Here is a 22,175-nt window from a genome sequence, read left to right as displayed (position 1 = left end):
ACAAGATGTTTTAAATGTTATTCACTTCTCCTGACAGTGGTTTTAATCTTGCGGCTTATCGGTGCATGCGTGCGTTTGTGTGAACGAGTGGGCAGAGAGACTGTGAAGCGCTGAAAGAAAACACAAGACCGGTTGCTTCGCTTACGTTCGTCATCTGAAAAGCCAAAAAAAGATATCTTGTGTCAGACAGGTTGTCTATGAGCAGGTGAGATTCTCTTACCAATCATTACCAATCCAGTAACCGCGCCCATTTACCAAATGACCCCTGGGGTGATCTCCACCCCAGGGTTGGGAACCACTGCCTTAAGACAAACATTTACATAGCTTTGTTTCAGTTGTGTATGACAGTTTGTCACTAATTTTCCTAATGTTTCTAGGCAGTTGCAAAGACTTGTGATGAGCGTATACTATATTTGCAGTTAGCACCTGAGTAACCTGACGTATTTTTAATCGCTATTTGTGCTATTTGTGATCAAGTCAAAAGAGCCAAAAGAAAGACTGTGAGGAATTAAATTTACACTTTCTCATAGAAGACAAACGTGTTGCCAGATTAATGATTTATTGGCAAGTAAAAGTAGAACTAGCCTCGTGAAAGATTAACTTCTAAATACGAAGGTTGCCTCAAATTTTCACGTTCTTAAAGATATTACCCTGCATCTCAATTTTATGTGGTTTTTAATTAACCTACAGGACAGAAAGATAATCTGCAGCTATCGATTAAAAGCAATTATTCGAGCTAAAAGCTTCACATATCTTTAAAAGTTCCTGCTGGATTTACTGCTTCTGCTGCTCCGTGTGACTCTGAAGTGATCATCTTTAGGTAGATGTGGAGTTTATGTGACAAAATAACTGATTCGACGACATCGCCTTGGGGTTTTTTGAGAAGAAAGTGTGACGTTTTTAATCGTTTCCTGACGCTTTTATAGACTTTAAGAATAGATTCACGGAGTAAGAAAATATTCTGCAGATTAATCCATAATAAAAACCAATGGCGTCTTTTCTCGGTTACCGCCGCCGCCGCCGCGATCTGTACCCGTGATATCCGTCTCCTCTTGGACGCTGAGATGTAATATCACCGACTAATATTTTCTTGAGCCTCTCCGTTGGCTCGACGGCGTCATACTTCAATCTGCACGAGATGGGTTTTTAGATTTCCGTCGGCCTCGTCCTCAGCTGTCGGTGGCGGCTCATTATTGTGATGTCAGATTGCGTTTGACTCAATTTCCCTTTTCGGCTGGTGGGGGAACTCTTCAGCCTGACAAATATAAAAGTCATTAACTCCATTTTAGGGAGAATACAGAGGACGCTGTTGACCTTTAACCCCAAAGTCAGCTGAATGAAAAGAGCGGTAGGGCAGGTGGATGGGTCGTGCAGGACATCACCTCGTAGCTGTGTCCCTGCAGATGTTGACAAGTGCTCCACACAACAGGGATGAGAACAATTTCTTGCTTTTGCATTTCTTTTTTATTTTTCTTTCATTGTGCGTGACATTTGCCAGTGTGGTGGGCGTTTCTGCACTTTCCTGACAAGATATCAGATGTGCAAGTGGTGGAGAAACGGAAAGAGAGAGAGAGAGAGAGAGGAAAAAAAAGTCTCCTCTATCTTTTTAATTAAAGTTGTCTTATTTTTATCATTCTTATCTTAGCAATGACCAGATCCCCGTGTGCCGTCCTCGCCCCGTACTGAGCGCCGATTCGCACACGGAGTACGCCTCTTTAATTGCATATGCATGACCCCTTGTCTGGAAGCAGTCACTGTGTCAATAAATTATAGTAAAGGCCAAGGCTGCTATCTGGAATATTAATCATTCCTCTTCCTGTGCAAAGCTGTTTTACCCCCACTGCACGCCCTCTCCCTTGAATTAGCTCCGCGGACCACTTGATAGACCTTAAAGAGGTCCTTAAAACAACAGTTCAGCACTTTTGGAATTGCATTTTACTCACTTTCTCGGTGAGAGTTAGAAGACGCGGCTTAGCTTGGCGCGAAAGACTGGAAACGGAGGGATGTATCTATATTTAATGGACATTGTAGTCCGTGAGCATATTCACCAAACTGTCACTTTTAACAATTTATTGAAAGCTTGTGTTGAACTTAAGGAAAAATCCTCCTACTTATCGAAACTTTTCTACTTAAAAGGGAAAATTATGCTCGAAAAAGGGCCTGATAACACTTTAGAGCAACCAATGAGGGGCCATGTTTTAAACCTGATTGAAGGATAAAACAAAAATGAATGAAGGCAATGCAATGTGTAATGACAGTTGAGGAAAATCCCCTCATGAAACATTTACTGAGCGGTTACACAAATCAATTTGCCCTCAACTGAACTGTAATTCCTCCACCTCTAAAGGGGCTGTGGTTAAATGATTAGTTTTTTTATCTTTACAGGCCTTTTGTGTTGCACCTTTCCAAAAAGATAACTCAAAAACATGATGCATTCACCAGGTATATTTAAAACAAAAGCAGCTTTCTCAAAATTATCTTTAAAACAGACAAAGTTCCCATTCATGGAACAATTCAAATGAGGTCATTTGCATTTTCCCACAGAGATGAGAATTCAAAATGACTAACCCTTAGAAAGGAAGACCCCCATCAACACACCAAAAACTTTTTTTTTATTTTTTTTATTTTTTTTTATTACACAGTCAGTTATTTCGGCCCATCGTGTTAGGATTCACTCATAAAGTGTCCGCAGCTGCTGAATTACTTTGATCAAAGTGAGCTGTGTTTGCATCTATGCAAACAGGTTAATAATAAAAGCCCTTCCTGCACCTTTATGCGGGCTAGAATGCAGACAGACTCTTGCAGCCAGCCTGAAATGGAAAACGGTTAGATAAAATTGGCTACTTCCTGGAGTCTGGAGAGTCACACACACAAAAGGAAGGGCAGGGAGATGTAGACACACAGAGAGGGAGAGAGAGAGAGAGAGGGAGAGAGGGAGACAGAGAGGGGAGGGGACAATGTGAGTCTGCAGCCACTTCCACAATCCCTCTGACAGACCTTTTTTCCCCCTGACTGATTGCTTCCAGACTGCCTTAAAAAGCGGCGCAGTCCCCCTGCGCCGTTTGGGCTGCTGTGTCGCGCTCCTGCTCGGCGCCAGTGGGGGATCCTGGGACAATACGGGGGATGAACTATTGACTACCCCCATCCACACACACACACACACACATGCACACCTCTGTCCCCAGCCCCTCACATCTCTACCATCATCATTATCAGCCATCCACCCCCCCCCCACACACACCCCCATTGCCCTGCAGCGACACTGTCACATTAACATACTGCTGCCTGCACCTCCTCCTCCTCCTCCTCCTCCTCCTGGATTACTCTCTGTTGAGGGGACTCTATTGAGCTGCGGAGGAGACACACATGGGCCATTGGAAAAAGAAAAAAAAAGTTTATTTATCCTGCTCATACATGACAATGAGGCTGCAGAGTCTGAGGCCCTGCAGCTACAAACGTCGAAAGCTTCTTCTTTTGCAGTTTGAAACGAGTTTGGTGTAAATTTATAGATTTATATACATTAAAATAACATTAATTTTATATCTAAGATAAGGTGTCTTGTATGCTGCCCTTAAATTACACTTTTATTTACAATAAATAAATAAATCTCTCTCTTAAATGAGTGTTTATGTCTCTCAAACGGTGCACAGTACAGTAATGTGATCAAATCAAACCCACAGCGCCTGCCATAATAAATATGGATCCAGCTTAAAACAGCAGTAAAGTGGGCAGATCCCGTTATAGATCCGCTGTCGGGGAAGACAGGAAATTGATCCTCGGCTGATGGACTGCTCTGTCGGATAACTTGGGGTGGGTGTGGAAGCTGCCCCGTTGATAACTAAAAAAAAAACAAAAACGGACGAACTCATGCGTTTGTCCCACCTGGGAAGCCGAGCGTCCAGAGGGCGGCAGCAGCGCGCTCCCATCTGGGTTTTGGGACGTGTTCACGGGGACTTTTCTCACCCTGAGCTGGGACTCGCAGGCATATTTTAGTTGCAGTCTTGCAGTTGGAGACCCTAAATTTTAGCCTTGAAAACCTTAATCTGAGCCAGGTCCATATACAATCCAACCCTGGAGTTGAAAGAAAGAAATAATACTGAAAACACACAAATAAGCAAAACTATCCCGAGTAATCAAAGTGCAAAAGAGCAAGGTTTATTTTGAGGAGAAACTTTTAAGCATGAGGTGAACATAGATACTTTTTAAGCTGTTCAAAACTGCAAATCTTTAAGTTTTATTATTATTATTATTATTATTAATAAAGTTTTTGTGCTATTAAACTTCTTCAGTGGTGCCTGGTTAAAATTTAACATTTAAAAGCTTAAAGAGAGAAATTTAAAGTTTTCACATTTAATTTCATCCTACTATTTGTAAGTTTAAACTTTTCCTTTGGTTAAAAGTTTTTTTTACTTTAAAACGCGTTAGTTTTTATTTTATTTTTTCCGTGTGTGCGCGCCTGCCTGCCTGCCTGGCGTGCGTGTGCGCGCTGTGGGCTCTACTTGATCTGTTGTTTGCGCAACACAATCACATTTCTTTTAAGCGACAGGGTGTCTAGACGCACACGTGACCGGGCGCGTCAATGCGTACTGGAGACTGGAGACGGAGCAAGGGCACCCAAACCATCCGCCTCATTTACAGACAGAGAGCCTTTCAGCCCCCCTCCGGAATCACTCGTCGGCTCGCCTCCTTTCCCTCCGCTCTCTGAAAACTTCGTGCGAGATACGAGGCTGGATTATTTTATCTGAAGGGATTCGCCTTACTAAAATAGGTTACGAGGCTCGGCTGCGTGGACGCAAACCGAGGGTCTCTCTCTCGCTCTTTTTTTTTTTTTTTTTTTTTCACCCCCCTCCTCCTCCTCCTCCTCCTCCTCCTTCTCCTCCTCCTCCTCCTCCTCTCTCGGCTTTTACAAACTCAACTCGGGTTAGCGATCCAGTCTCGGATTTGCTCTCTGGCTCTCTGGACGTGGCTCCCTCCAGCCGGCAGACCACATCCTCAGCAGACGAGTGGCATATTTAGACGATAACGGATAAAAAGAAAAAAGAAAAAGGAAAAGCCACCGCAAGCCTGGTGGAGAGCCCTACTCTGTGCAGTCGGATCAAGGATTTTGTGGATTAATGCTCTTGAAGACACAACGGCGAGCTTCGTTTTTTTCATGGGATAATTTCGTTTAGGCTTAATTAGGCCCCGGTTTCTCTCATTTCTAGCACAGCCAGTGCGCACGGATAGAAGGATCCTGTTAATAGTGTTTGTTTGCTGAAAATCGGCACAGTGTTACGCTTTAAAGGGGTCAGCTCCCAGCGTTAGGTTGCACATCACCAAGTCTAGATTGTAACACATTTCAGGCTACATGCAGCCTGGTAGTAGCAGATTCCCCCTTTACTGTATGAGCTGCTAGACTCTTTATTATAGTTTAGTCTTAAATGCGCGAAGGTGATGGTAGTTTATCCCAGGAGGGAGAGCTGACTGTCCCGTGAAAACTGGCTGCTTTTAATTCATCTAGTCTGCAGGAGAAGGCAACAGAGACTGGCGTATGCTACAGATTTCCTCTGCTTATCCGGCTCCCAGTTTTTCCACCGTATTTTCTCAGGCTGCTTGTCATTGCCTGGACTCGGATCCCGGAATCTTCATGATTTGCGGACACCATGCTCGTTTTTTAGCCGGGAAATCCTCTTTTCGTCCCGCATGTTTAGGACCAAACGATCGGGGCTCGTCCGGCGACTCTGGAGGAGCCGTGCGCCCGTGGAGGGCGACGGGGAGGCGGATAGAGGGACGCATGGCTCCGGGGGCTGCTGCATGGGCAAAACGACAAAGGTGGCCAAGTCCAACGCAGGGTCGGAGGCTGAATTGAAGGCGCTGACCCACTCGATACTGAAAAAGATCAAAGAGAAACAATTAGAGGTGCTTTTGCAGGCGGTGGAGTCCAAGGGGGGTGCCCGAAGCCCTTGCTTGCTCCTGCCCAGCAAAGTGGACGCCAAAGTGGGTCAACAGTCTTACTCTCTCCCCATGCTGCTCTACAAAGTGTTCAGGTGGCCGGACCTCAGGCATTCCTCGGAGCTGAAGAGGCTGTCTTGCTGTGAATCCTACGGGAAAATCAACCCAGAGCTCATTTGCTGCAACCCGCACCACATGAGCAGGCTGTGTGAACTCGGTGAGATGGATTATTATAATAACCTCATCCTTTACCGCAAAAAAAGTTCTGAAATTGCGTTTAATTCTCTGGTGGTGGGTCCCAATTTTAAATCAAGCACAAATTCGGATGCTGTGACATTATGTCAAAGAATTACCAGACTCCTAAAGGGCTAATTAGCCTAATTCAAATGACATCACCTCTCTTGGCACAGTTGTCTCGAGTTTCCATAAGGTCAAACTTGACCGAAGAGTGCCAAGTGGTCTCTTCATCTTTTCGGCAGTGGGGCGCCATTAAATTTGACTTCTGTTGTTTTGTTTTGTTTTTTTAAATCCCAAACGCGTTGATGTCTTAACACAGCTCCGGTAATCAGACCGCATCTCTGCTTTAAGAACAGGGAGTTTGGCACCTTAAATGCGCCAAAGCACTTACGATCTGTTTATTCCGACTTAAATCAGCAACTTCATCAAAGCCCCTCTTTCCAAACAAACAGCCTGTCTGCTGGGCTGTTTCAACATTTCATAATTGGCATTTCCAAAGTGCACAGCGACTCAGCCAGGGCTTTACAGTCTTTCCACGGTGAAGTTTCCAGGGTCTCAGTGTGCGTTTGTGTGTGTGTGTGTGTGTGTGTGCGCGCGCTTGCTTGGCGTCCCGGGCCAAAAGAGGCCCGTATCTCAGTTTGTCCTAGACGCTGATAGTGGCCCTTCTGGCGCCAGGCGGCCCCCTGTTTATCTGCCTGCCAATGAAAGGCAATAGCCGCCCGGCCGGCCTCTCAGCCTCCCCTCTCCAGGCGGAGCTGAGAGACACAAATCTTTTTCCCCTGAAGAATGACAACTCTTATCGTAAATTTTAGATCTCTCCCTTGTTTTTTTTTTTTTTTTTTTCTCATGCACTCATTCTTTTTTTTTTCTTTCTTTTCTCCTCCACACAGAGTCTCCTCCTCCTCCATATTCGCGCTATCCCATGGACTATCTTAAACCACCAGGTGAGCTACATAAATACATGAGAGCACCACATTTGCCTTGCAAAACACTAAACAACGAAAATGCTTTTTAGTACTCACGAATGCTTATGTGTTGTCCATATGTCTGACATTACATATGCATATAGTTTTGCAGGTTTGCTCTGCAGTGCCTTAGTGTGTGTCTCTGTCTGTGTGTGTGTGTGTAGGAAGTGGCTCCATGTTATGTTGTGATTTATGATAGCAGCAGAGTGGCACGCCTGGCTGGCTGGCCAGTTCGAGCATGGCTGGCAGCCAGGGCAAGGCAGTACAAAGTTGAGATACCAGCTATATAGACTGACTGGCACATCACCAGGGGCAGTGTGTGTGCGTGTCTGAAGGGGGAGGGTAGGGGGAAGGGGGGGGGGCTTTGTTTGTGTGTCCATCTATCTATTGTGAATCGCGGCACAGAGAGAAACAGGCAGACAGCGGCGTCTCTGGAGCCAGCCTGTCTTTATCAGCTGAAATGATCAACAGATTAAGGTTGAGGGCTTGTGTGTTAGTGTGTGTGTGCGCGCGCCTCCGTCCCACTTCTCTGTTTAGATGTCTTGGGGGGGTTTGTGTACGCCATTTAATTTCTTGTGATGGCACCGGTTGTTTTTTTTACCCTTAACGTGTTTTGCTCCGGCTTAATTGTTTTCTCCCTCCACCTGTGCCAGACTCCACATGGTTGTCATTCGATCCCTTGAACCCCCACCCCACCACCCTCCTCCCTCTCCCCTCCCTTCGCCCCGGTGCAGGAAAATGGCACCGGGTTATGTCATCGCCAGTTAAGTCAGTTTTGAAGTGTGTTAAATTTCACGCTATAACCAGAATAGTGCGAGACCGGGGAGGAAGAAAAAGGAGACCGACAACAGTCTCTCTTGGTGTCACAGAGAAGGTGACAAATACATAAATGACTGAGTGTTGGACTGTTAAGCCGTGCGTTTTTATATATTGCTCATTTTCTCTTTTGCTCATTTCTGTGCCTTGCCTGTCTGGCTGCGCAGAAAAAAAAGCTCGGCGTTAAACAATGACCAGTCAGCTGGCCAGTTAGTCAGGAGAAGGAGAAAGTGGCTTTCAGTGAGTGGAAACAATAGGAAGTCATTGCAGCTGCAGCTGCGGCTCTTCAAAAGCCTCCCTTCCCTCTGCCTTTGTCATCTTTATTCACCATTCTCTGGCGATGCTGTCGCACTTTAAGCCTTAAATGCAAGCAAAGTTCATTTAAAATCCTGGAAAGCAGATTGACGTCTCGTTTTAGAGCTGGCGTCTCCGCATTGAGTTCAGTTGGAGACTTTCCAGTGATGAAAGGAAACGAGAAGGTAAATAGGAAATGCAAGCTGGACGCAGACAAAGGAAATGATTATACAACTCATGTTGCCACCCTGTTTCCTCCTCTCAGAGCAAACTGAAAAAAAAAAAAAAACATGAGTCAGTGTGTGGGAAATTAAGAGCAGTAAAGGAAAGTATCAGGTTACTTTGGCGTCCAGTTCAATATCCTCAGAGTCACACTTGGGTGAGAAAGTGCGACAGTCTCTGGCTCACCTGTGATTCTGTTGCATTCAGCCACTGCAGCTGCAGTTGTGGTTAATCAAAGGAGACTCTTGTTTGTCTGTCTGCGTGTCTCCGTATTTTTGAAGGAGCGTGAAAGACATATTAATAGGACAATGGAGCGTGCTGGAGGGTGCGCACATATACACATTTGCAAACGCAGGACTGATGAGCTTATCGCGTAGAAGGACGGGGTTTTCCCCCCCCCCTGCCTCGGGGTGCTGTCAATCACCGGCTCCTTCCTATTACTGGAGGCTATTGCAATTTTCTATAATATTCTCGGCATTCGTTTTATATTCGGCCGCGTTAAATCATCGGGGCGTTCAGATCTGCGTAGGCAACTTTAAGAAAAGTGTTGTAAATGTGTGCATGAGGCGGATGGAGTTTTATGATGATCGTTTTATGATGCCAGCGAGCAGGAAGTGGGGATACATGTGCCAGGGTGCCTGTCCGAATCCAGCAGTGGCCGTCAATATGAAAGCAGCCCAGGCATGAAACGCTACCTTGTTTCAGCTCTGGGGAATATAAATCACACACTGTTTAGCTCGCTCTCTCTCTGATGCCCCCTCAGCCCCTGTGGTCAGCTGTGAACTGTTGCCCGGGAGACCAGGGCAAGGCTGCTGGCAGCCAATGAAAGCGAGGCAGGCCGGTTTGTGCCCGTGCATCTCGTTACCGTGACCACAGCAGCACGGGCCGCGTCCAGGCGGAGCGGGGCGGAAGGCGGTTTAGGGCTCGCGGGGGATGGGGGGGAACGGCTCTGGTCACAGCGTCGTGGCTCTGCTTGGTCAAACAGGAGGCTAGTGAGTTGAGAAACCTCCTCCTCACCGTATGTGGATTAAATCATCTCCGCCGCCACCAGGTTGAATCCTCTGTAGTCGCTGCGATTAACGTCAAGTTATACCAGATAAGTGATCGCTTTACCTGTGCCCACATCACAGATCAGTCAGAGTGGAGGTGACTGCCACCACCACCACCACCCGCTATCTTTCAGTGGATAGTAGGTGTAGCGCGGCGTTGACGTGCAGCAAAAGGAATGCATCATTAGCGAAGACCGAGCAAACCAGCAGAAGCTCTGCAGCGGAGCTAGCCTGCTCCCAGCGGCGTGCAGCTCCGCTCAGCGCACGCAGTGGTTTTGTTAAAGCTCCATTCAGGTGTCATGTTGAAACTAGTCTACGTTACAAGTCGTTGGTGGGAGTTTAGCATTCAAATGCAAAAAAAAAAAAAAAGAAAAAGAAAAAGAAGGAGAGGGACTAGGTTCTCTCTTTCTGTGTGGCGGCTGCCTTGCCATAAAGAAGATTTATAGAAAACAGCTTTCAAGGCCTGTCAGAGCACAGTCTGCTTCATTGTTTTTTGCCAAGACAGAGGGTGTCCTGCTTAAATGTTGAATTCCAAGCCACCCACGCGCACTTTACTCGTTTGGAGGTGTCTCCGATACATCTAAAAAAAAAGACGCGGGCAGCAATTAAGAGCCGGACCGGTCTCCTAATATTCGATCGTTGTTTGGTTATTGAGCGCGGGGATCAAAGCGCTCGACCCTCGGTCATTAGCCGAGAGAATACAGCCTCTTTGCCGATGAGCCGCTCGCCTATGCGGGGACGCGGGGCTAACGTTCCTCCTGAAGCGGTGGATTATGGGGGATTATCGGGGGCGTAAGAAACTCTCCGCTGTTAGTCTTCGGTGTGTGTGAGAGAGAGTGTGAGCTTCGTCGTCAGCGTCTTCATTAGGCATCGATTTCACCGGGGTGATTGACGGCCTCACAGCTGCTGCCGCTTTGCCGTCTCCCCTCGCACACATGCAAACACACACACACAGACACACACACAGTACTAATTCAAAGTCTCTCTCTCTCTCTCTCTCTCTCCATTAGATTCTCCAGACTCTGGACCTTCATCCAGTGATACTGGGGGAACGACTTACTCGGCCCCTGTGGGGCTTTCAGGTAAACGTTCTTACAAAATGATTTCCTGCTTCTATCGCCGTTTTTCTTGTCTTTTTCTGCTCGTCCTCCACATTATTTTCCTCCTCTGTCTTCTTTTCCTTCTCCCATGCATTCCTCCCAACACACACACACACACACACACACTCTCATCTCCCCTCCATACTTGTGATGATGAGGCAGTGATTGTGGGGGCCCCTGCTTCCCCTCTGTAATAAAAAAGCCAGTGAAGGCGGGTGGTGTATTTCTCCCACATCCACATAAATTCCTCCCTCTTGGCTCTTTGAACAACGCTCCTCTCTTCTCCTCTTCTCTCCCGTTCCCTCTCATCCCTTTCCGTGTTATGTTGTAATGGAAGACAAACACGCCGAACCGTTGTTTGGAGAAGAATATGTTCTGTGCGTGTGGTATTGAGGGGCGGGGTGAGGAAGGGGGGAGGGGGGCAGCAAAAGAAGGCTTCGACTTACATTTGAGTGTTTGTTTGGGTGTGTTTGTGTGTACAGGGGATGTCTTTGTAGACGGTTAACACTCCTCTGGGCTCTGCGTGGATCGGAGCGAGACACAGGCGCCTTTTATTTCTTCCAGCTCTCATGCAGGACGTGTTTTTAGGCTTCCTCAGCTTTTCTCCCATAATCCCCCTTGGCAGCGTTGCCTTCCCTGCCCGTCGCCCTGTCCGCGGGCTGCGGAATAAGATGGTGTTCGCGAGAGAAAGAGTTGCCTGAGATTGCGCTGTGCTGTTCTCTGCTTTCCTTTTGCCTCAGATGGTTCTCATTACCGGGCCTTTAAAGCCTGTTTTATGTCAGTTGGTGTTCGCTGCCCGTCCCCCCCCCCCCCCCCCCCTTTGTTTGGTTGGAAGGGGGGGGAGGAGGGTTGAGACTGCCTGTCTGCGTTGTGTGTGTTCATAGACGGGGGAAGAGATCGGAGCGCTGCTTACAAGAGCAGAGGAGCCAAAAATCAACCTCTCCTCTTCCCCGCCTCCTCTTCCTGACCGTCGGATGGACACCGAAGTCCTCCCCGCGTGCATTAACTAAAGACACATTTTCGACCAAGTTCAAACTGTGAAACCCAAGACGTGGAGTCTTAACAGGCACCCTCATGCTCCCTCCCTTACTTTTTCCCCTCCCTCGGTAAGGCATACACGCCACCCCTCCTCCTTCTCCACCTCCTCCTCCTCCTCCCCTGTTTTCCTTCCTGGCGAGGATGACATGGCAGTGGCAGCGAGCTCGGCCAGTGAATGGGCCTCCTCACTGGAAGCGGCAAAGGTAGAAAGGCCGGGGCGGGATGGCCAAAGCGCTCTGCCCTCATGATTTCCCTGGCAAGTCAAGAAGAAGCAAAAAAAAAAAAAAAAAAAAAGACTAATCCATTGCTCCTCTCTCTCCCTCCCTGCCTCATTCCCTGCTTCCCTCTTTCCTCCCTCCCTCTGGGGCCCTGACAAAAGAAACATGGCTCTCCCAGAGGCCCGCTGCTGACCTTCTAATTCACTCACTCTGCCCTTTTTATGTTCTTCTCTAGACATATTTACAGAGGGGAAAGGGAACAGAGAGGCTCCGAGGGAAGGAGAGTGGCAAAGGCTTGAAGTCAGCAAGAGTTGTACTGCTACTTTTTTTTTTTTTGCATTGGAGTAGATTAATTAAGGGCTTGTCGTCTTTGAGAAATAGTGTGTTAGTAAAGCAGCCTTGCAGTGGAGCTGAGTCTGAGCAATTGTAGAACATTACACAAAAGAAATGCGCAGTTCGGACGACATGGAGAGGAGGTTCTTCCCTGTTTATCCGTCTTGGAAAAGGCCTAGACCGTCCAGGCTGGAAGGAGTTAAGTGAGCGGCGACAGCGACAAGCGCAAATGCAAACTAGGCTGCCTGCCAGGCTACCAGCTCCAAAGCTCCTCTCGCTGGCTCACGTCATCAGCTTGGAACAGAGCGGAGAGGAGGGAATTGGAGAGGAGGAGGAGGAGGAGGAGGAGGAGGAGGAGGTGGTCGATGGCTGGAGGCCTGGAGCTGGGTGTTGGGGTGCTGATCTTGGTTTGATCTGGGGCGAGGACTTAGCTCAGAGGTTTGGGTTCACCCAGGAACTGAAGCGAGAGATCAAAAGAGAGATTTTGAAATGGAGATCAGGTCAGGGTTAAGAGGGACTTCTGGTTGGTGAATCCGCGGAGGGGATCCTTTCGGTTGACTCTACGAGCGGCTTAGCCTAGCGTTCGAGTTGGCGGTCGTCCATTTTGCCCGAGCTGAAGAAGAGTTTTTAATCATGTTAGCGCTGTTGTGACGCAAGAGGTTTGGTTCCGGTGTGAAAACAGAACTTCTGCCTGAATAAAACTTAAAATAGAATGAAACTGAACTTTTTGTACTCTTGAGGTTTTGTTGATCTATGATTTAGATGCATGTAATCGTGGTGTTATCGTTGTGTAAATATACATATGCGTGTTAAGGCTTCTTCTTTAATGTCGAGGTATGGTCCTCTGTTCCAAACTCTTGGAAGTGTAGCGTTGATGTGTGTGTGCCAGTGGCATGCCTGATGGTGCCATTGGGGACTGACCCGGAGAGCCTGTGTGTAAGAGGATCCAGTCGGGCTGTGGTGACATGTACGCACACACACACACACGCGCGTTTTTCACACACACACACACACACATGCAGGCAGATAGAATGACCTGGTGCGAGCCCTGGCGCACGGCCGACTGTCACACAGGCGCTTCCTCCCACTGCAGGTTAAATTTAGGCTGAGTTGTATTCTTATACCACCTCACTCGACAGACAGTCGGCCGGCCCTTCAGTCAGTCAATTAGTCATCCGGCGAATCGGCTGGTGGTATAACCTTCATCAGGGGCTCTGACGGAGATTAAATTTAGTCTTGGCACCTCGGCTCATTAAATCAAACTAGTTTTTGTGTCATATAGAGGGGCCCCAAAGAAACGACCCATTTTTGGTGCAAACCCGTGGAGAAAAAAACTGTTTTGAATTTATTCGGATTGGATGTTTTTAATTACATATTGCCAACACAATACCCAAGACACTATTTCTTGATTTTTTTTACATTTTTTTTTTTTAAAGCTAACTTCCAGCAATTAAGAGCTCAGCTCAGAAACAGAGCACCCTCAGTCTCCCTCAGCATTCCTGCCTTGTTTGGGTTAGCAGGGAGAGGAAAGGGCTGCACAGGATATGACCTCATGTCTTTGAGGAAAAGGCGAGCGGGCAGGGAGGCAGCCGAGGCCTCATCTTGACGGAAAACAAACACCAACCAGAAAGAAGGGAGGGAGCCGAACAAGAAAAGACAGAAAATTTGTTTTACTGCTCCCCCCCCCAAAATAAAGAAACGCATGTGTCGCCTTTTTACAGCCGGGCGACCTGCTGCAGAGAAGCTTTCTGGAGGAAAATGAACGCCGGTTTCTGCTTTGGTTCTATCTGAGTTTTCCCTTTTGTTGTTTTATATATTTTTTTCCCTTTAAGAGGAAAGGAATGGAGAGCTAGAGAAGATGGCGGCTTTGGGTGGAGGGAGAGATGGCCGGCAGCTCTGCTCTGTTCTCTGTAATTTGGAGGCTGTGTGTTAGCCAGCGAGCTGAGCAGAGCAGAGCCGGGCCGCTCCGTGCCGGGCCAGGATCTCTCATTACTCCCCACTTCCTCTCCTTGCGCGGCAGCCAAGCCGCCTCTTGGCAAGGGACTTAATTTTGGTTTTGGCCGTCCTCTGTTCCCCACCCTGTGTCATTATGCTGCACAAATCGAAAAAACAGCACGCAGAGAGAGAGAGAGAGAGAGAGAAAGAGAGAGAGAGAGAGAGAGAGAGAGGGGGAGGAAAAAAGAGAGGGGAGGAAAGTGTGCCTTGCTTGCATTGCATTGCGTTTGGGATTTTTCTCATCTTCACATGCTTCGTGTTGCCTTGTAGCATCAAGATAGCATTTACAGTTGAAAGCATTAACCTACCTTAGCATAGCGCCGCTGATTGAAGGGAGGGCTGTGCAGGTTTGGCTCGGGGCCAGAGCTGGAGGGAAGCCCAGAACAAGATGAACATTGTTTTGGTTTGCAGTCACTCTGTGGAAGTGGATTTTGACATTACCTCAATGTATGAAGATATGAACGAGGGAATGTGTGAAGGGGAAGGGAGGGAGAAGGAACCCTCCTTCGGCAGGATAAGAAAAACGGAAATGGAAATAAGTGGAGACACATGCCCGTAAACCTGCGTGTGTGTCTGACTCCTTTAGCTGTGACACACAGTCCCTCTGTCTCCACCCTCCCACTTTGCTCATTCATGTAGTCACTTTGTCTCTTGTGTGCTCAGAGGAGAGGAGAGGAGTGTGTGTGTGTGTGTGTGTGTCTGTTTTTATCTCAGCGACAGACGGGGGCCTGTCAGTAGCCACGTCTCTGTCACAGACTAAACGCTGGCATAACCGCACACATTCACAGAAATACAGGAGGTACATTAATAACACAGTAACGACACAACAAAAAGCCCGGGCCGCACACAACTGGCTCTGCTGGTTGTCTGCCTCTCTGTTTGCGGTGTCTGTATTATTTAGTTCCCACGGTGTTTTAGTGCCACAACAATGTGGGTGATTGTTTAGCTTGTCTGTCCATCTGTCTGTAGCCGCCATGAGTGTCTGTGTATGTGTATGTGTGTGTGTGTGTGTGTGTGTGTGAACAGGGCTGTGAGATATAGATCCTGCGGGTAATCTCTCGACTTGTGTGTTTGCAAAAGTTAGCTGATGACATCATTACAGCCTGCCTGGCACCCTGTGTCCGACTAGCTGGTGTTTATTTGTCCTGTCACCCTGGGAAATCTGGGCTGGGAGTGGTTGTGTGTGTGTGTGTGTGCATGAGGGTCAGCGTGATGAAGTGTTGGAATAATAACTCAGCAGGAGTAGGAAGGAGGTGTTGCAGGGGAACAAAATGTCCTCCTTCGGCGAAAAAAAATAAGTATTGTAATTCCGCGATGAATGCGGATCCAGATGGAAGATGCTGCAGAATTAATTACGAAACGTCCCCGTGTTTTTTATCTCAAACCGAGGAAAAATATGCCCGAGTGGCGTCGAGACATGTGGAATCGCGTAATTACAACAGAAGCGTCCGCTCTGAGAAAATTACACTGTAGTTGGAAGGCAGGAGGAAAACACGCGCCATTTCTCCTCCTTATCTCCTCCCGGTCGTGGCCGGATGGTTCATGTTAGAGATGGCGTGTCTGCAACTCATTCTCTCTATCTGTGTTTTCTGCAAGGAGTCAGATCTGCAGATAGTGAAACCATGCCACTCCCCTGTGTGGTTTTCCTGCCATCAGGGCTTATTTACGTTAGCTGAAATGGGGGGGAAGGACTTCACACAGCTTCTAAACCTACCACCACCCATTTGTCTGTCTGTTTATCTGAACCAGCCCTGAAATAATGTCATTTCTTCATCATGGCTGTTCCTGGTGCACTTTCTAGATACTTTTTACTTGATAGACCAAAAGTCTCACATTAGCTTGTTTGTGACGAATGGGAATTGGAGGAATTCTCAAGTATTTAAAGGTTTTTCGTGTACACCCGCATATGTGTGGAGGCGTTTCTGTCTCCAAAGTGATCTGCACTAAGCCTGCTCAGTTTACGTGTTAGAAAATGTTTAAAATCTAGCGTAAGATTTAAAGAAAGAGATCACCTGACCTCTTTCTGCTTGAGGCTTTTGGCCGAAGGCTATGCTAGCTAGCATAACTCACCAGAATTTCCAAATAAACTGCCAGCTGTCTAGCTGCATTGTGGGAAATGTAGGTGGATTCTGATGTGTTAAAGATGTCCGTCATGACTCCGGCGGTCTTTCAGGGGGTTCGGTGCTAGATCAGCGGATTTTTAGGACAAGCGCTGCTTCTGCACAACAAGTACGTTTACCCCAGTCAAGAGCAGATTGAGTCGCAACCTCAAGCCTGACTGTGTCGAGTCTATGGCTTAAACTTTCAAGGCTGCGGAGCTATAGTGTTGTGGGACGAGGACAGTCCTCTGCCAGAACAGCCAAAGCGGTCACCTTCCACTTTATTTCTTCCTTCAGATGAAAATAAATGACAGAAAGAAAGAAAAAAATAATAATAATCAATGAGACCAAATATTATTTTGTGAACAAAGAGAGAGAGATGCTCGGCTTTCACTGCACATAGACGCACAAACACAGGGCTGAGCATATATACATATATATATGCGCCGTGGCAGAGAGAACAAAAGGAATGCCTCCAGGGTGACCCTTGACCTTTGGAATAGACTTTCCCCGGCTCGAGAGAGGGTGTTGACTTAGAAAATAAGGCACCGTGTAGAGCCCTTCCTCCCCCCTCGAGCTGTTTCCTTCACGTCTTCCTCATTCCTCTTTTCAGCCGCTGTGTGTGTGTGTGTGTGTGCGTCTGATGACGACAGGGTCATTACACGTCTGCGCTGAGCGAGGCACAAACACACACACACACACACACACATAGAGAGCTCTCAGGGATCGATGCGAGACAGATCTCAGGAGCCTCCTCACTATTTACCGATGTTGAAAGTGTTCAGGTTGAAAATTGGGTGCATGGCGGTGTAAGCGTGTTACTCTGCGACTGTGTTGACTTCTAAGAATAGTAGCAGTCGTGTGTGTGTGTGCGTGTGCGCGCGCGTGTGTGTGTGGAGTCAGACAGAGGTAATGATTAACCTTTCCAGACTGTGTTTCTGGCCCTAGGAGAAGAACCCTGTCTGCTTCCCCCACTCCACTTCTAAGCCGTCGCCCCTCCCCTCAACCGAGTCCAATTGTCTCAGCTAGCGTGGCGTACACAATTTAAGCCCGTGGACCATTAAAAACCACAGGGGAGCTAACACCCTGTCCATTTGCCAAATCTGTCGCCCTTGTTCTAAAAAAAAAAAATAAAAATTGCAGTATTCCAATGAGGCTTATTTAACAACAGATATTTACAGTTTTCTGGTATGTTGCAGCAGCCTCCCGCCCCCGCCACGCACAACATAAGCTGATCATCTATTAAATACAGAGAAAACACACAAGCAATATGCTGCTTTTGCTTTCACAGTGCTGCTAATGGCTGACATCCACATTAGCTCACACCACCTGCTTAGGTTACATTTCTTACATTGCAAAACCTGCTTTTATAAGGCCTTTTATTACCATCCGCAATGACACGCAGCACTCTGCTCCACCACCTTTCAGCAGCACATCTTTGATCGGTCAACATTTTAGCTTTCTTCAGTGTTTTGCTTTGTAGTGGACCGGCAGGGAAAGTCTGGAGGGGTGTTTGTGTGTGGACCCCATGGGAGAAACCAGAATGGGACAGAGCAGCAGCAGCAGCAGCAGCAGCAGACAACTGACAGGAGTGCAGAACAGAAAGAGCTAGGGTGACAGATGGCCTCGGGCTGCCGGCTAGCCAGCTTATCTCCGGCGAGGAGAAGCCCGAGACACGAGGGCTGAAAGGCCGCAGTGCAGACGAGCAGGTGGGGAGGCAGCAAGACGCATGGGCTAATGCCTCGATAGGCAGACATCCAGGGAGCAGACAGACAGATGTACAGACGGAGACGGCACAAGGCTCTGAAAGTATTCAGGACCCGATGGTAACACAACGCTACTAGGACAGACACGGTGACACGGTGACGACACCGCTTGACACGCAAACGCACACCTACGTGAGGAGCACCTGAAATAGTGTCAGACTGTAACGCGAGGCGCTCGACCGGCAGACACATGCGAACACGCGGTTTGTTAAGAAATTAAAGTTCGGTCAAGCGGGACCCGCTTGTAGAACAAGCCACGGCGATATGGGGCCACTTAAATTAGTGTGTTTGTTTATATATATCTACATGTGTGTGTGCGCGTGTGTGTGTGTTCAGCAGCATTACTCATGAGGTGTAAGCTCATCTGCTGTCAGAACAAACTGTGAACACGCTCTTCACAAGGCGCCGCCCCGCAGATGGAGGAGTCTGCCCGTCTCGCTTTCTCTCTCTGCTCAGACGCCGAACATGAGGAAAAAAAAAAGTTTGGGTTTGTTTACCTGTCGGGGTCATTTGAGCTGGGCAGAACACTGCAGACATCTGCGATAGAAACTGGGGGTATGGATTTTGGAAAACATGGCTATTTGTCAGTCAGGGAGGGGTCCAATCAAAAGAGACTATCGTACTGCAAATGGGATGCAAGCGCAGAGGCTATCATCAGAGTTAGCTGGCATGATGGGACTGTATTTGTCTTAAACCGCCACTTCATTAGCCGACACTTTGCACCGCCTGTTTTGTTTGCCCTTGTCGGTTTTTCTACCATCCCTCACTCTGCTGCCCCGTGCCGTTCTCTCTTAACGCCGGCCTCAGTCTCTGAGAGGGAACGAGAGGCGACGAGGGAGGGGAAACGGGGCAGTTCTGAATAGCAGGGTGTTTTCAGGCTGCAATGACAGGCTCAGACAGGCAGCCGCTCTAATGACCTCTGACGCCAGGCCCTGTCTCTAGCAGCAATAACAACACACACACACACACACACACACACACACACACACAGGGCCCCACAGGTGAGCTCCACCAGCAGGCCCACTGTCAGCTGTTGAGAAAGCCCTTCTCCTTATCAGCCTCGGCCGTTCCTGTGCGTACGCGAAGAACAGGCCAGAGTGCAACCCTCGGCCGTGGTTGGAGATTCTCCAACGTCAGCCGGAGACACAAAAGACACTTTCTGTCTCTTATCTCTAAGATAAATGCCTTTTTTCCTCCATTTAGTCAAAGGTAGATAGCTGGGTACTTAGTTTCCCCCCTGCACCCCATGAGGACGGATTTACGATAAACTCCCTCGGGCTCGGTTCAAACCAACTTCAAAGAACACAGCCCCTCTTGTTTTATGGAGGGCATGCTTTCAGTTTTTCTGCCTCCTTCCCACTTCTCTTCTGTTTCTGTCTCTCTTCTCCCAGTGTTGTCTTTTTCTTCCCCTTTTCTTCCCCCCTCCCTGCGTCTAATGAAGGCTAATGACAGGCCGGGGTAAGTCCGCTTGGGCCGGCAGAGATCCTGCCGCATTAACATTGCAGTTTGTCTCAGACGGGACCTTCCAAATTACCGGTTACATTCACAGCTACCGCCAGATGAGAGGAGGAGGGGGGCGGGGGGGTGTTGATTTGGAAACAAGGTTTAAACTGAAATGGCTGAGAGCGGCCCGTTCATGTATATGTCCCCTCTTCCAAGCTTTTTTAACCTTTGAATGTCTCGTGGAGGCAGGATTTATGTGTGCGAGGAAGCATAAAACGTGATTGAGCCGTTGATAGAAGTTGAAGCAATTAGGTGCTGACCCCAAAAGCACAGGAGACACTTAAAAATCCGAAGAGGAAGCAAAGTTGCAAAAGTAACAGTCAAAATATGCGAAAAGCATTCCTTCTCTTCCCCACCCCGCCCCCTCTTTCTTTCCTCTTGTGCTCTCTCTGTCTCCCTCTATTTCCCTTGCGCCTGACTGGCTCCCACTTTTCTGGCTGGGAGTAGCTGGGAGCCAGATTTCTGTGGAATAGAGATATGAAGGGGGAGAGGCACGGCGCAGGAGGCACTCTGAAGGGGGACGGGAGAGGGAGGGAGGGTGGGGGGGTGAGTTCGGAAACTGGAGCATGGCCAATGCTACACTTCTTTTACGCTCAGGGGAAACTTTAGACCGGAGAGGCCCAGCTTGTCAACGATTCAGACACCAGGGTTTGAGAGTTAGCGGCCCGCCTCACTCGTCAGATAAACGTGGTTTATGTGTTTACGTTAAAAGCCCCTCACCTTGTCGCTTGTTGCAGTTGCCGCGGCCTCGTCTTTTGTCAAGCGCGAATCCGGAGATAGTTTCTGGTGTCCTACATCGAGGGGCGAAGCTTGTTGCCGCAGAGAGATGATCAGGACAGTCTGTTGACGTCAGTACATTGTTGGCTACGCCGCTACAAAAATACAGCGAGCCAGACAGAAGATAAGCGTTTAATGCCTACATAAATATTGTACTGCATGTGGACACTTGCCTGCCAGTGTCTCTGAGTTGCTTTCCTTGTCTGAAGTCCAGGAATTCCAACATGGTTTTCCTGTGTGGCAGAAATTGAGGATGACAGTTTAGTTTTGGCTCTTGACTAAAGCAAATTCTCCATTTCCCAAAACAGGGATAAGGAAGAAGTTGTTCAGAAGTAGCAATGTTTAAGTAGTTTATCGTAGCTTTAGACTTTTCACATGCACACATGCACTCATCACCCCCGCCTCCCCCCTTTCATATCCCTTTCTTTATTTCTTCATCTACATATTTTACAGTCTAATACTTACATGAGATCATTCAGTTCTGGTGCCACTTTCCACAAATCTAACCATCTCCGTCTATGTCTATTTCAGATTCCCTTGCTTTGCAGGAGTCTGGTGAACGGGCCCATTGGTGCGTGGTGGCATATTGGGAGGAGAAGACACGCGTGGGGCGCCTCTACTCAGTCCAGGAGCCCTCTCTGGACATCTTCTACGATCTACCTCAGGGGAACGGCTTCTGCCTGGGCCAGCTCTGCTCCGACAACAAGTCCCAACTGGTGCAGATGGTGCGGGCCAAGATCGGCTATGGCATCCAGCTGACGCGTGAGCCAGACGGGGTGTGGGTCTACAACCGCAGCTGCTATCCCATCTTCATTAAGTCGGCCACACTGGACAACCCGGACTCGCGCACGCTGCTGGTGCACAAGGTGTTCCCCGGATTCTCCATCAAAGCTTTTGACTATGACAAGGCCGGCAGCCTGCAGAGGCCCAACGACCACGAGTTCACGCAACAGCCTCGCACGGGCTTTACAGTGCAGATAAGCTTTGTGAAAGGCTGGGGACAGTGCTACACCAGACAGTTCATCAGTAGCTGCCCGTGCTGGTTGGAGGTCATCTTCAACACCCGATAGCAGCAGCCTTCCTCTTCTTCAACCGTCACCTCTTCTGCCCCTCCTCACAAACAGACTTAAACCCTCTTTCCTTTTTTTTTTCTTTGTTCCAGAGGTTCAAACAGAAAAAAAAAGGATTTAAAAGAAGAAGAAAGTATAAAATTCTCACGGACTTTGTTTAATAAATGACTAAGATTTAATTAAGAAGCGAAAAAATGTATTTTATGTTATATATAAATATATTATTAATTGTAAATATGAAGACGTTTTATATGCATCATTATTTATGTATTGTGCAATGTGTTGATGAGAAAAAGAAAATAAGATGCACTTTGCTTAATATAAATGCAAAACAAAGAAATGCCAAAATAAAAAAAAAAATTCAAATAACATTTCTTGCGCAGTGTATTTTTGTGGTTTAGTTTTTGGGTTGTTTTTTTTCTTTTTCGTTGTTCGTTTTAGTGCATAATTCAAGTCACTCCTCTAAAACCTTTCAAGTTTGATTTTGTCCTCATTACGGCCAAAGTCAACATTGGCTCAACTTTGTGTTACTGAAGGACTTTAATGTCATGCTGTGGATCTTAAAAGCATTTCCCTCGGAGACAAAATGAGTCAGACTGTGACAGAGCCATAACTCATTGTCCCCGCTCCTACAGGCTCATTATGCCTTTTAAAATGGTCGGTTTTTCCTGAGTTATTTGGGGATGAATGTCCCTCTTCCTCTCTGTCATTAGCCGGCTGATGACATCACAGCCAGGAAGCCGTAATGACAAATTTCAGGAA

General features: G+C 47.7%; 1 protein-coding gene across 1 annotated transcript; it reads left to right on the top strand.

Annotated features, from left to right (window-relative positions):
• The first annotated feature begins 4,849 nt into the window (after positions 1-4,849).
• On the top strand, positions 4,850-21,952 carry smad7 (SMAD family member 7). Its single transcript, XM_084572648.1, has 4 exons — positions 4,850-6,148; positions 7,059-7,112; positions 10,525-10,596; positions 20,875-21,952. The coding sequence occupies exons 1-4, from the start codon at positions 5,683-5,685 to the stop codon at positions 21,411-21,413; spliced, it is 1,131 nt and encodes a 376-aa protein (XP_084428774.1). The 5' UTR covers positions 4,850-5,682; the 3' UTR covers positions 21,414-21,952.
• Positions 21,953-22,175: the final 223 nt, after the last annotated feature.

The sequence above is a fragment of the Chelon labrosus genome (genome assembly GCF_963514085.1).
Source record: "Chelon labrosus genome assembly, chromosome: 22".
Classification (NCBI taxonomy): Eukaryota; Metazoa; Chordata; class Actinopteri; order Mugiliformes; family Mugilidae; genus Chelon; species Chelon labrosus.
Note: the sequence above shows the minus strand (reverse complement) of the source record. Positions and strands in the feature narration are given on the sequence as shown.